Source organism: Pinus tabuliformis, chromosome 1_1 (assembly GCF_031772625.1).
Source record: "Pinus tabuliformis cultivar Carrire ecotype Pingquan chromosome 1_1, CPIR1, whole genome shotgun sequence".
NCBI classification, from domain to species: domain Eukaryota; kingdom Viridiplantae; phylum Streptophyta; class Pinopsida; order Pinales; family Pinaceae; genus Pinus; species Pinus tabuliformis.
The window spans coordinates 586,708,828-586,723,648 of record NC_142297.1 but is presented as its reverse complement, the minus strand read 5'-3'; the positions used below and the strand labels follow the sequence as shown (position 1 = coordinate 586,723,648).

At 36.8% G+C, this 14,821-nt stretch overlaps 1 protein-coding gene across 1 annotated transcript; it reads right to left on the bottom strand.

Annotated features, from left to right (window-relative positions):
* Positions 1 to 1,671: 1,671 nt before the first annotated feature.
* Positions 1,672 to 3,664, bottom strand: LOC149214613 (uncharacterized). The gene is made up of 2 exons (XM_089392348.1): positions 1,980 to 3,664; positions 1,672 to 1,837 (listed from the first exon to the last, which is right to left on the bottom strand). Exon 1 carries the CDS (start codon positions 3,591 to 3,593, stop codon positions 2,187 to 2,189), a length of 1,407 nt encoding a protein of 468 aa, XP_089248474.1. The 5' UTR covers positions 3,594 to 3,664; the 3' UTR covers positions 1,672 to 1,837; positions 1,980 to 2,186.
* Positions 3,665 to 14,821: the final 11,157 nt, after the last annotated feature.

Here is a 14,821-nt window from a genome sequence, read left to right as displayed (position 1 = left end):
AATTGCTGTAAGGTTGATGCATGCATGCATGCATCCGCTCCATATCTCTTATACATAACTGTTGTGCACCTCATTTATTCCACTAGAGCTGCACCCTCATACACACTGCCCTCTCTCTGCTGCTGCGCACAGGAACCAAGAACAATGAAGCTGGAGCACCATCACTGCTGGACAAAACTAACTGAGCAACAAAGGTAAAAAATTAATAGGTTTATGAGTAAAGAAGGCTTGTGCCTAAATAATAGTAAAACCATGGTCTCCACTTTTTGATCCCTCCTCAGGCTTTTTCATCAACAACACTATAGGTAAGGTTGCTAAAACTGCCATTGCATTTCTAGGGACATAATCCCTAACCTCCATAGATAACGCTTTTGGAAGATTTCACTTTTGCGCCCCAAAAACCAATAATGGACTGATCTCAACTTAATCAAGTTTGTGCACACTGCATTGAGATGGACTTTGCTTCTGGTTTGCCAGAAGACATCATAATAGGGCTTAAAAGTGGCAGACATGACCTGGAAGCAAAAGCTCAAGTATGAGCAGGTGGCCTTCAAGTGTAGATCTTGCTCTTGCTTCAAATATGGCCATTTAGCATCTTCTTGCCAAAAGGTCGTGAAGGGTGAGGATGGAAAGACCATTAAAAAAAGAGAAGCAAGGAACCTAGTTGGTGGAAAGGAGTGGAAGATCACCACTAACTTATTGAAGTAAAATAATGGGCAACATAAGCTGGAGCTAAGGTGGAGACGAATCCAATGTTCATGGCTCCAATGTCAAAGGCCCCTTCCCTGCCTCTTCCCTATGAAGAAGAGACACACGGATAATGGATTGTTGTGAAGAAGCAAACAGAAAAAAGCTATAAAGAGATAGCTGAGAAAAGTGAACAGGTTTCATCCGACATGAGTCTCATGGAGAAGCTTCTCAAACAGAAGGTAGCCCAGTTTGTTGATTGCTAAAGGATGGGAAAACAGATGCGATCTTTAAGTTTATTTTTGTCTCTTTGTCACGTTTTCCTGTAGCAGTTCACCCACCAGGTATAACTGAGGCTAAATAATGTAGCTCTTTTTCTTATCTTATATAGCTTTGACTATAGTCATGGCTTCTTGTCTAGCTGACCCACAAAACAAGACTAATCCCTTAGCCACATTGCTTGGGCGTCTAGAGAGGTGGAGGATTTGCCCAGACAGCCAAAAGTGGCTGGAATCCGGCTGAAAAAAATTCAAGAAATCTTGCAATAGCAGTGTTTGAATCATGTTTTTGATGGTGGAAATGGATTCAGCACCATTAAAAACGTCTAGGGAATCCAAAATCTTGAAAATTGATAACTTTAACCTCAATTTACAAAAATCCCTACCGGATTTTATCAAAATATTGCCAGAAATTCTATGATTTTCAGGGCAAAAAAGCATCCCTGCCGATTTTATCAAAATATTGCCAGAAATTCTATGATTTTCAGGGCAAAAAAGCAGTCTGGTTAGACTACTGCCATTGCTTGTGGTCCGTACCAAAGTGAAGAAAAAACAGTACAATTGCAACATATTGACAACAGTTTAACCAGAAAGTTAATGCATTAAAACAAAATGTCAGATTTTTATTCTTTCGCAATTGCTGGTCAGCTATGCGTGGGACTCAAACTCAAACAATATAGACTGATCAACAATCAAGACTCAGAAATTCCAAATAGAGAGGTATATTGCCATTAGGCATGCCAGAAAAGCAACAGCAATCAAATAGATAACAAGGAATTACCTTGGATGAGGTGGACCAGAGGGCAAAGTGCTATCAAATCAGATGCACAAAATTTGAACTCCTTTGATAACCCTTGACCAGAGAGAATAAACTGAAGGAATTACCCAGATAGACGAGGTTTCTTAAAAAACTTCGGAGAATTTTCCAACACAGAATAAGCTACAAAATCTGGCAAGCATAGGTACTACTCTCAAGCAAACCCTTGACCAGAAAGAATAAACTGAAGGAATTACCTAGATAAACGAGGTTGCTTAAAAAACCCCATTGAATTTTCCAACACATAATATGCTACAACATCTGGCAATGATTTCCAGTTTAACATGTAATCGAAAATTTGATATGCTTCAGCCACTTTCCCTGCCCTACAAAACGCCTTAAGAAATGCCGCATAGGTACCACTCTCAAGATAACCTTGACCAGAGAGAACAAACTTGAAGGAGTTACCTCGAAAAACGAGGTTTCTTAAAAAACTTCAGAGAATTTTCCAAAACAGAATATGCTACAACATCTGGTAATGTTTTCCTGTTTAACACGTAATCAAAGACTTCATATGCTTCAGCCACTTTCCCTGCTCTACAAAGTGCCTTGAGAAACGCCGCATAGGTGCCACTCTCAAGATCAACTTCCTTCGACTTCAGCACCTCATACAGCTTCAAGGCCTGATGTAAGTGCTGACATATACAAAGGCCATGCATAAGGGTGTTGTACGTGCAACCATCAGGCTGACACACAGATTGTTCCATTTCCTCTAACAACGCAAGAGCTCCCATGGCATCGCCTTTTCTACACATCCCATTCATAAGTGAAGTGTAAGTAATGACATCGGGAGAATGCCCTTTCCTGACCATGAGCTTCAGAAACTTCTTGGCTTCATCTATTTTCCCAGCCTTGGACAACCCAAATATGAGAGTATTAAATGTTACGACATCAGGAGCACACCCCTCTGCGTCCATCTTCTTATAAACCTCCAAGGCTTCATTGGTCTTATCGATTTTACAGTAACCCTTCATTAGGGTGTTGTATAAGAAGCTATCAGGCTTGCACCCAGACTCTAACATCTCATCCAACAAATTTCTTGCTTTTCTCATATGTTTGCCATTGCAGAGAGCATCCATCAGAATGCTACAAGTGACAATATCAGGCTTGCAATTTAGACCCATCTTGCAGTTTAGACCCTTCATTTCCTCCAGAAACGTATATGCTGTGTCAATCTTCCCAGCCTTACACAAATGCCTGATGAGAAAATTGAGAGTACTCATATCTGGATTAACAACACATCTCACCATTTCAATAAAAATATTGCAGGCTTCCTCATCTCTGCCTCCATTACAGAATGCACGAACTAACAAATCAGAAGTGACATGATCAGGTGCACAACCATCATCAATCATCAGATCTAGTATATTTTCAATACGACCGACATGGCCTAATTTGCTGGGTTCACCGAGCAAAACATTGAAAGTCACTGTATTTGGTGAAAATCCACCCTTCTGTTTCATGTGCTGAAGGAGGCTCAAGGCATCTTCAACTCGTCCAGCCTTTGCAAACCCATTAATCACTGTGTTGTGGGTAGAAGTATCTGGGATGAAATTACTACGTACCATTTTGTCATACATTCGCTTGGCTTCAGTAACCCTGGTCTCATTCAAAAGCGCATTAATGACGTCCTTCAGCGATGTTTTCGCATGTTGGTCTTTGTGTTGTGATCCCCTCGAATTCTCTGAAGGCAAATTACTTGTTGGCTCATCGAAATAGGGTTGTGGAAGTGCCGAAAAATGCGAGGAAATGACTGTCGTTAGGGTATTCTGATAACTTTTTACAGTGTATATAGATCTAATTCGTGCCATATATAGCTTTTCTCTCGTGTTTTTCCCTGGTATGTTTGGTCAAAAAATCCTCAGAAATTTGTAGCAAACCTTTCAGAGAAGTGATCATGTGACGCTGTGCTTGACTGATCGCTCGTTCGGCCCGTCGCTCATGTTTTGTCCCCGCGAAAGGAATCGAGTTGAGGTTTAAGAGAGGGTTTAGCGGCCTCTTCCCACTTGATGCCTTTAGCCATGATTCAATAAATATGATTTTCTGTTTAATGAAAGCTCTCTCATTCATTGGAAGCTAAGGATTGACAATTCGGGTAAAGCTTTTCTCACTTAGCATTGGCATGATAGTTTTTAAGAAAAAATTATTATCCCATTCATTGGAAATTTAATGTAAAGATACATTATAAAAAGAAAATTATAATTATATATTTATTGAGTTTATATATGGTAAGTTAAATTAAAAATGGATTCCAAGTATGTTTTAAAATTATTTTTGTTTTTGTTTGGTTAAGAGTTTGTTTTTTTGAGATGTAAGGACATGCAAGAAAAGAGAGTACGGCTCAAGACCGAGAGGTATCTGGCAGGAGTGAAAGTTTGTCTCTTTACAAACCACTAGCAGGTTATTCCAGGTGCCGTGTTTTTCTTTGAATAATAAAGTTGATGAGTGAAAGTCTACCTCTTTACGGACCACTAGCAGGTTATTCCAGTGGCATGGTTTTCTTTGAATAATAAAGTTGATGAGTCAGTCTCCATTTGCGGATAACAGCTAGAGATGGTTGTCTTAGGTTTTCCCACATGTAAAAAAAAAAAAAAAGAAGTTAAACTAAGTTGAATTCAATTAGTTAAAAGAAACTTTAAAATTTATTAAAGTAATTACAATTTAAATATTAAATTAAATATTTTGAAAATTCGAAAATAATTTTAAAAATTTTAAAATTTTTATTTTTATTTTTTATTGGACATATATAACAAATGATCATTTGTATTTGGTTTTATATAGAATTGTCACAAATTAAAATTATTAAAAAATATATGAAAAATCAAAAAATATAGTATCACCAAGTGTTTTAACGTGAAATCTGCCATAATCATATTTATCATCAAATTTTTATATAGTACACGCTAATATAATTTAAATTCAGGTTAATATAGTTTTTATCAAAAAATTGACTATTTTTGTTATGTCGAAATTGATTTTTTTCCATATTTTGTCATGAAATACAAGTTATTCCTTCCATCTTTCACTAGAAAATAGGCATTAGCTACTGAGGCCACACTTTTGCCTAGAAAAATATTGATGAGTGATTGGAGACTTCCACAGTTTGTCATATTGTTAGTAATTTCCGGAATCATACTGTGTAAAATGTGTGATATGTCCAATGTTTCGGATGGTGACTCCATCCATCATCAGGGACCACAGAGAGCCTTCAACCATTTTTTCTCAAAAAAATCCAACCATAGGAGTGCTTAAGTCATTTTTTTATGGTAGAAACAGATTCAGCACCATCAAAAACCCTTAGGGCACCGAAAATCCTTATGCTTAACAGTTATAACCCATATTTCTCAAAATTTCTGCCTAAATTTTGTCAAAATCTTGTTGGAATTTCCACTTTGCAGGCAAAATTGTTGCCTCGTTAGACTACTCTCTAGAAAATATGACATGGATATGCGTCAATGAGCAATGAGCAAGTACGCCAAGAACCAAAATTATCTGACACGTGTATTATGTTTGATACGATATGTGGTTCGTACTATCAATACAGGTAACAACAATTGAAATACAATGTCCACCAAAAGGTCAGACGTGAAATGTAAAACAAGAATTTTCTTTCCCCTTATTATGTCATTGCATAGCAGTGACATCTATGATCCATGGATTTGTATTATTCATATACGTACAAAAAAATTGCAAAGAAAACCATGGAGTTACATAGTTCACCTTAGGATTTCATTTTTCTATGCAGTGGTCTCAGCACCACCGCCACATCAAAGCTACATAGCACGATGCAGTGGTGAGCTCTACCTTGGGGGTTTAAATGCTTTTTTCATTGTAAGGGCATACCGATTGTCAAACTATCACTCCAATGCAACCTTCAATATACATTGTACAAAGGAAAGATCATATCTGTGCACAATCAAAGATTTTTAGTATTCCCAAATCTAATTCTAAGTCCTGCCAATCGTCCTTTGTACATTCACCAACAACACTTTTCAATTATTTAACGCATCTAGTGGTCCAAATTCATTAGTTTTGAGTTGCTATCAGATTGGCTTCACAAATTCTAATATTGGAATTTGAAATCGATGGTTTGATTATGTAAATTTGAAGTTCAATCTTCTTAACCATAGGGATACACCCTCAATAAATTTGTTGTCAGAGGGACTCGCTTCAACGTTTGTATTGTTTTCTCACCATTGGAATTGGACTTCACTGCCTTTGCATGGATGGCAACACCAAGAGAGCACATTGAAGAGATTCAGAAAACCAAGTTCAAAGAGAACCCTCTTACAAAAGAATTGCACCAAATAGTCAAACTTTTGTCTGCAGAATTATACAACAAACATGTTCATTTTGTTATAGTGCTAATTCAAGTGACTCATCAGTTGGATTGAAAGTGCCAATCAAGCTTATCTTCTTTGTTTATTATTTTTGTTATCATGATAATTTTGGTGACTTTGTTGCAGAATGGATAACAACTATGCACGAAATGTGAATTTGATGTTGGATTTTGTGTTTACGACTAAGGATGTCACTAGTGTGGGTGCTACTACTACACTGCTGGTTTCGAACGACAAGATTGGATTTCAGAAACTTCATATCAATTCTATAAGCAACGTAGGATGATCGACCAAAATAAATAAAAGGGAAGGAGGTTATATCGGAGAAAAAGGTATGGATTCAATCATATTAAAATAGTTAAATATGAATTTCTAATCCTTATAAAGGTATGAATTGGTTAACAAGAATCATTATCTCTTTGTTAATTTATGGTGATTACAATGACAATTTTATGGGTAACCAACTCATTTTCCCAATTTCTCTATGACTATTATAGTACCAATAATATAGGTAGCATCCTCTCTTTTCATTGCAGGTGTTAAGTTTAAGAGTGTCTTTTTAGTGACAAGTCAGCCTTACATTTTTAGCAATGGATGCAAGATAAGATTCAATGAAGTCTCTCCTGCGGACTTTGACATTGGATATATAGTCCCAAAATGGGTTGAAAGTAGGCCCAACATTTCTAAACTTGAAGAATTTTACGATGGCAGGCTTCCCAATACTTTTATGGTTCTTCCTTTGTGTGCAGAGAAGGTTGAAGTTGTGCAGAAAGAACTCTCAAGTATTCAACTTGAAATTCTTTTATTTATGTCTAAGATCAAGAAGCTTTATGTCTATGAGGTCCATGTGAACGTCAGTTTTAACAAAATAAACAGAATCTCTATTTCAAGGGAGACAAAATTTCGAAATTCCAAGAGCGAAGATAGTGAATCGTTCACTCTGCATTTATCTGTTGTTGAAGGCAAACATTCCATTGGACAATCTAGTTATTACATATGTAGGCAACTTTTTGATGTGAAAAATGAGTGTAAGGTTGAGCAGAGGAAAGATGTGGAAAAATGGGTGATTACACTAGCTTTTCCCCAAGATAAACGTCTTACTAAAGAAGACAAACTAGCCCCTAGTATGTATTCTTTTCTTCTTACATAAATGGTAAATGGTTTTCCATTTGTAATACAAGCAAACTTTTTATTGGTTTCCTCAAGAGAAAGCATTGTCTTTTACAACAAATGGAAGCAGGGAATACTTTGCCACATTCTGTTAGCTTTATGTTCAACGTTTAGTTCGCTAGTCTATGCAAATTCGCCCCCTTCATCAAACTGTGATTGTTATAAATATCATCCCACTGATAGCCCTCATTATTAGCAGTTGACACAAGTTAGAGATTATATTCAAGTCCATTTAAGAATGGAGGAAATAGTTTTGTGTGATTCCAACTTTGTTGGTAGAGATTTGGGTAGGCCAACAGAGACTTGGAGAATACTGCCAACCTTTAGAAGCATTTTGGAGAGAGCAAGACAAGAAGGTCAACAAAGCGACCTAGATTCTTTATTTGTTGGTGATGTCAAGATAGTTCATCATTGTCTCGACAAGGATGAATTCCCTAGTGTCATGAATTTCTTAAAAGTGGAATATGTGTAAAGCCCTAATTTTTTAAATTTAACCAGAGAAACTAAAATTTGACAATTGACATCAAATTCTAATGCCTAATTTTACAATTTAACCAGAGAAACTAAAATTAACAACTCATTTGCAAGTACTTACCTCAAAATATTGTTTGAAGGCATTTCTGGTATGTTGTTGCTCCCGCTCCTGCTACCAAATCGATTGTTTCCTCCTAGCCTATCTGGGATTAACCTATCTGGTTTCCAGATCCAGAAGACTTTGAAATAGAGGTCTTCTAGCCCTCATGCCCAAAACCCCAAGAACAATTGCACAATACTTTGTGTTTCTCTCCACAATCTCTGCTTCTCCCATAGTTAAGAAATAAAACCCTCCTTTCACACTCTTCGTCCTTTGTCCCCCCTTCTCATGGTCTCCTTGACTCCCTTATATGCCCCAAAAATCCATCGTCTCTCATTCTTCTGTTGTCGGTATCCTACATTCCATAGTCGTCTTTTTCCTTTGTTTAGAGGTAGTTATATTTATCAAATGTAATGGAGTGTTGCTTATAATTGTTTGTTTAGTTTATGAACTATATTGTCTTATTTTATTTAATTAAATTACTTTATCTATAAGTTTAAATAAATCACTTATTTAAAATTTAAGTAAATTACTTTATTCATATATTAAATAAATTACTTTATTTACTTTAATTAAATTAATTATATATATAATAGTGGTAGACATATCAAGTACCTCACTCGATATATTCATTATATTTTGGTGAGTTAGGAATTTACTTTGATAATCAATTCATTACCTTCAACTTAGACATTTTCCAATATTAGCGAGTATAAATACTAGTGTAGTACATGCAATACATGCATATGTAGCTATCATATGCATGTGTCGTATGCATGTTAATATTTCTATGTTCCCTATAACTCGAGGTGGGTCATTACATACACCCCTCCCTCAGAAAACTTCATCTTGAAGTTAAAGTTTATATAGTATATCAATAATTATTTTAGCAATTAGTGTAATCATGTAAGGATTATGTCTTGTGATTGAATACTTATTTAATGTGAGGACATTTTTTATTTTATTTGTGTTTTAAACATTTATAGGTTTACGATATTAATAGTCATGCCCTATCCAACCGAGCTCTCAAGTTATTCTAGAATCATCTTATCCTTCCTAATCTCTTCCACTCCCATCCTATCCATCATCTACTGGAATATGTCATGGTGTTAGCTATACTGATCTAATCATTCATAAATCTCAAGGGTGAGAAAGTCGACTATATCAACCTAATTTCCCAGTAGGCATCTAGAAGACATCATCACACGTTTAGGGGAGCGTGACTCGCACAGTGCTCCCATGACTCTAATTTTTTGATGATAAACAGTGGGAAACACCTCCACCCCTCCTAGTAAAACTAGGACCAATAGCCTATCATGGAATCTTATTGAGCCTCAATTGTTCTTGGAGTTTTTTCATAACGTGGTCGGTTTGGTAATGATACTATCTGCAATCTAAACACTTGTCCACACATTATAACATATGCATCAATATATTCAAAACTAATTATATTCAGATAACAATTTATATGCATTCCCAATATGTTGTCATCTATGATATTGATCTTTGAGTTCATATAAAATACTTGGCTATGTCTAGCCAATATATTTGTAAGTTATTTTTCACGTTAAATAGTCAAGTGTAGTCATTCTTTTATTTCCATCTCATCATTCATGTTGATATGTAAAATTATAGATACCACATCCATAACATAATTCATAATTTATATCAGTATCCATGTAATAACAATGTTAAGAAAATAACATACTTCATATTGGTATCTATTTCCCAACAGTGTTAAGCAAATAATTTTAAATCATTCTTACGTGTAACCTTTCATAGTTATAGAATAGTTCAAAATGATAGTCTTAAGTATCTAGCCAAAATAAAGTAAAGATATACAAAATAAGGTTTTTAAGTGCTTCAAAATCAAAACAAGTTGGGTTATGTTTGGCATATGGCCTCTTTGTCTTCCCAGGTAGTCGATCTAGGACTATACTTGTCCCATTGGACCTTAACTTGCTCTACCAGGTTGTCCTGAGATGTTGAACCCTACGTTCTAGTATACGTAATGGTTCAACCGAAATGGTTCCCTCGTCTGATACCTGCAGTTTCTTCTATTGAAGGTTATGTGATTTGTCAGCTATATAATGTCTTAGTACATATACATGAAAAACATTATGAACTTTATGCAAGTGGGGTGGCAGTGCAAGACGATAGGCGATAGGTCCAACTTTTTCCAGAACTTTGACTTGCCCAATAAACCGAGGTGACAACTTTGTTCCTTTTCCAAACCAAATAATGCTTTTGTTTGGTCTAATGTGGATGAAAACTCGATCCCCTACTTCATAATTCCTATTTGTCCTACGAGCATCAACATAACTTTTTGTCTATCTAGTGCCTCCTTTAACCGTTGTCTATTTTTTTTACTTATTCTTCCATCTCTTGAATTAGCTCTGGCCCCACTATCACTTGATCCTCTAACATGTCCCAACTTAACGGTGTTCTACAAGTTCTGCCATATAATGCTTCAAATGGAGGCATTCTGATTGAGTTGTGGTAGTTGTTATTGTATGTAAATCAACCAAGCGTAAGTACTTTTCCCATTGTGTTGTTGATCCATAACGTACATCCTCAACATATCTTCTATTACTTGGTTAACCCTTTCGATTTGTCCATCAATCTCAGGATGATATGTTGTACTTAAATTTAGTTGAGTTCCTAATGTTGATTGTATACAATTCCATAATCTTGAAGTCAATCGTGAATCTTTATATGATATGATTTTCTTAGGAACTCCATGAAATCTAATGATTTCATTTATAAATACTCGAGCTACATCAACAACTTCATAAGTATCTCTTACGGAATAAAATGAGCACTTTTCGTTAGTTTATCTACCACAACCACAATGACATTATGCCTTTATGGTGTAAGAGGTAGCTCGACAATAAAATCCATAAAAATCACCTCCCATTTGGTCATAGGAATGTCACGAGGATGCAGGAGACCTATTGGACGATGATGGTCAGCCTTCACTTTCTAGCATTCAAGACATTTTGTAACAAATTGGACAATATCACACTTCATTCCTACCCAAGAAGAGTTTCCTTGTGTCACCATACATTTTATTTACACCTGGATGCGCATAATACAATGTTCTGTGGGCTTCCTTAAGGATGGTGTTTCGAAGATCCACACTATCATGGATGTACATCCTTCCATGGGATTGTAACAGTCCATCATCCTCTAGTTCATACCCCTCAAACTTAGGTTCTTTTGGACCTTTACTCAAGCTCAGATCTTACTTTTAAATAACATCTATCTTCCAAGAGAAGTTAGCACTTGCTCTCTCAAGTCAACCTTGATGGGTACAAGGGAAAAGATTCTTGGTCTTCTACTTAGGGCATCTTCCACTACATTTTCCTTTCCTTTAATGTAAGAAATCCCAAAGTCATACTTGCCTAAAAATTCACACCATCGTCTTTGCCTAGCATTCAAGTCCCTTTGGGTAAACAAATATTGCAAACTTTGGTGGTCGCTTTTAAGCACAAAGCTTCTCCTTACAAGATATTGTCTCCATATCTTTAATGCTAGTACTACAATGACCAATTCTAAATCACGTGTGGCGTATAGTCCTTCATGAGACTTTAACTTCCTTGAGGCATACACTATTACTCCCTTATATTGCATTAATATTGTACCTAATCATTGCTTGGATGCATCAATACATACTGTAAAGTCTTTGTCCATATCAGGTACTCGCAAGATTGGTGCATTGGTCAACAATATTTTTAGTTCAAAGAATGCCCTGTGACATTCCTCGTTCCACTCATACCTAACTCCTTTACGTTGGAGAGTTGTGACAGGCTTCGCAATTTTTGAGAACCCTTCTACAAACCTTCGATAGTATCTGGCTAAACCCATAAAACTTCACACTTCTTGCGCATTCTTCAGTATCGACCACTCCATGATTGCTTTTACCTTCTCAGGATCTACTGAGATCCCTTCACCAGATATAATATGACCTAGGTAATGAATCTTCCTCTGAAAGAAGGAACACTTGGATAACTTTCCATATAATTGGTGCTCCCTGAGGCAAGATAATACTATCCGCAAGTGTTCTTCACGCTCCTTCTCATTTTCGGAGTAGATGAGAATATCATCTAAGAAGACTTGTACAAAATGGTCGAGATACTTGCGGAAAACATTATTCATAAGATTCATGAATATTGTTGGTGCATTGGTCAACCCAAATGTTACCATCATGAACTCATAATGCCCAAAACATGTTCAGAATGCAATCTTAGAGATATCGCTTTCCTTAATTCTTAATTGATGATAACCTGACTGTAGATAAATTTTTGAAAAGACTGAAGCTCCTTTCATTTGGTCGAAGAGGTCATTAATTCGAGGCATTGGATACCTATTCTTTATTATAGCTTGATTTAAGTCTCAATAATCTATGCATAACCATAAGGAACCATCCTTTGTTGGGAATCACGATTATTGTTAGACCAAAACCCACAGGTGTTAGTCAACGATCGCATCGCCAGAGATAAGGATCCACGAGAGGTGGTTAGTCCATGTCGCAAAACACACGGGGAGCGTTGGCTTATCCAATGTCCAACAATATACCCCCCAACGCGAGCTGGGTGTGTATCGAACTCGTGACCTACGCTTTGATACCACTTGTTGGGAATCATGATTATCGTTAGACAAAAACCTGCAGGTGTTAGTCAACAATCGCATCGACTGAGATAAGGATCCACAAGAGGTGGTTATTCCATGTTGCGAAACACACAGGGAGCGTTGGCTTGTCCAATGTCCAACATCCTTCTTCTTGACAAAAATTACAAGAGCTCCCCAAGGTGAAATACTAGGTCGAATATGTCCTATATCCAGTAGTTCCTTTAGCTGGATTTGTAACTCTTGAAGTTCCAGATCCGTCATTCTGTAGGGTGTTTTAGAGATTGGTTATGTACCAGCTTTCAATTCTATTGTGAGATCAAGCTCCCTTTTAGGAGGTAATCCTAGTAGTTCCTTCAAAAAACATCAAGAAATTCAGATAACAACAAATATTGCTTTAGAGATGGCCCTTTTTCCTTGATTACTTCCTTAACTACATATACTCGACAACCTTTTCTTAGGCAACGCTTCATTTGCATTGTTGATATGAAGCGTAAATATACCCTCCTCTTAATACCATGGATTTGGATCGTCTCTCCTTCATCATTTATGCAGAGAATTCTTTTTTTGTAACAGTCTACCCAAGCTCGATGAGCTTCTAACCAATCCATCCCTCTGATGATATCATAAATTCCCAAGGTTGTGACATATACTATTAACTTAGTTGAACAAACCCTTAGATCAACGGACTGAAGTTCCCCTGAAGCCATTTCTACATGTCTGAAATCATTTTGCTTGTGGGCTGCCAACCCACATTTATTTAATGCATATGACAAAATGAAACTATTAGTAGCACTGGTATCAAATAAGATTTTGAGTTTTATGCCATTAATAGTACCTGAAGACTCCACTACAGTGGACTGATGTTCTGCCTAGTTGTTGTTGACTACTGCATGGATTCTATGTTTGCCTTTGGTATTTGATAATGACTCTTTTCCTTCTCACTGCATTACATTTGACGAGGCCTCTAGACACTCACGTTGAAAATGTAGTCCTCCACATCCTAACAATTAACATGGGGTGATCCCCTTGTGTCAGACTGTGAGTTTCTTGAAAATGAGCTCCATCCTCTTGCGCTACTTCCTTTGGTGCTTCTCCCTCTATTATTAGTTCCTCAAGGGTTCCAATGACTTGCATTAGATATTGATGATTCTGCATATATAGTATTAACTGTCATAGGATCCCTTGCTCCTACTCCTCTTGGAGTAAATCTATTACCATAAACATGTGGTCTCAAACTACTCCCCCTAAAGAAGTTTCAAGTCCTTGGAAATCCGACTATGGGGGTCTTGTCGGATTGACATCTCTTTTTATCCCTAGATGCTCTTTTGCATAGAGGGTACATTCAACTGCCTCTGCTACTAATGATGGTCTCCACATTCTAACCATGACTCTGATTCAAGGATTTAATCCATACACAAAACACTCAACTTGGCGTTCATCAGTATCTAGATAAGTAACATATTTTACGAGTTCCATAAACCTCGTCTCATATTCTTCCATTGTTTTGTTACCTTGGACTAACATGTGGAAAGCTCTGACTTGCTACTCTTAAAAGTAAGGTGGCAAGTATTTTGCGTGGAATCTTTCCTCGAACAACTCCTAGGGAATGTTGTTGATGTGAGATGTAATTGTTTTTCTAGATTTCCCCACCAAATCAAAGCACTTTCCCTAAGCTGAAATATAGTGATCTTTGTCTTAGAGGTAGAAGAATATTCTCTTAGCGTGAAACACCTTGTTATTCCTTCGAGCCTGTTGGATACCTATACCAATAGGTTTCATATTTCATGATTGGCAAATTCAAGAGCCAAATATGCTCTGCTTTGATGGTACAAAGCTCCCATATTTCCAAGAAGACAAGGTGTGTAAATAGTTTCATGTTCTCTCAAAGTTTGATGGATGGTCCAACAGCCTAATCCGGATCATGCCATGTTTGAATTTTCTGTTGTAGAATAGAGAAAGAAGTCTTTCCAAACTATTTAATCTTGGCAGACAAGTAGCTAGGTAGAGAATTAAGGTTCCCAATTGCTTAATCTGGGGCCTTGGAAGGAATAAGGGCAGTACTAGATAGGAAGTCAAAGGAAAAGCCAAAGGAAAAGAAAAGGCACACAAAGGGTCTGCAAGTCTAAATGCACCCTCCAAGAAGAAACAAAAAATGCTAGGCAAAGTAGCTGGGTAAGTAGATGGGGTTGCAGAAGTGGTATTCATTTCAGATTTACTCTTGATAATCAAGATAAGAAAAGCAAAGCAAAGAAGCATGTCTAACTTCCCAATTATCCCTTTTTCCCATTCATTACTAACATCCCCTCATCAGTTGAGATCCATG

Coding starts and splice junctions, on each gene's coding strand:
- LOC149214613 (XM_089392348.1), bottom strand. CDS start 3,593: ATGGCACGAATTAGATCTATATACACTGTAAAAAGTTATCAGAATACC.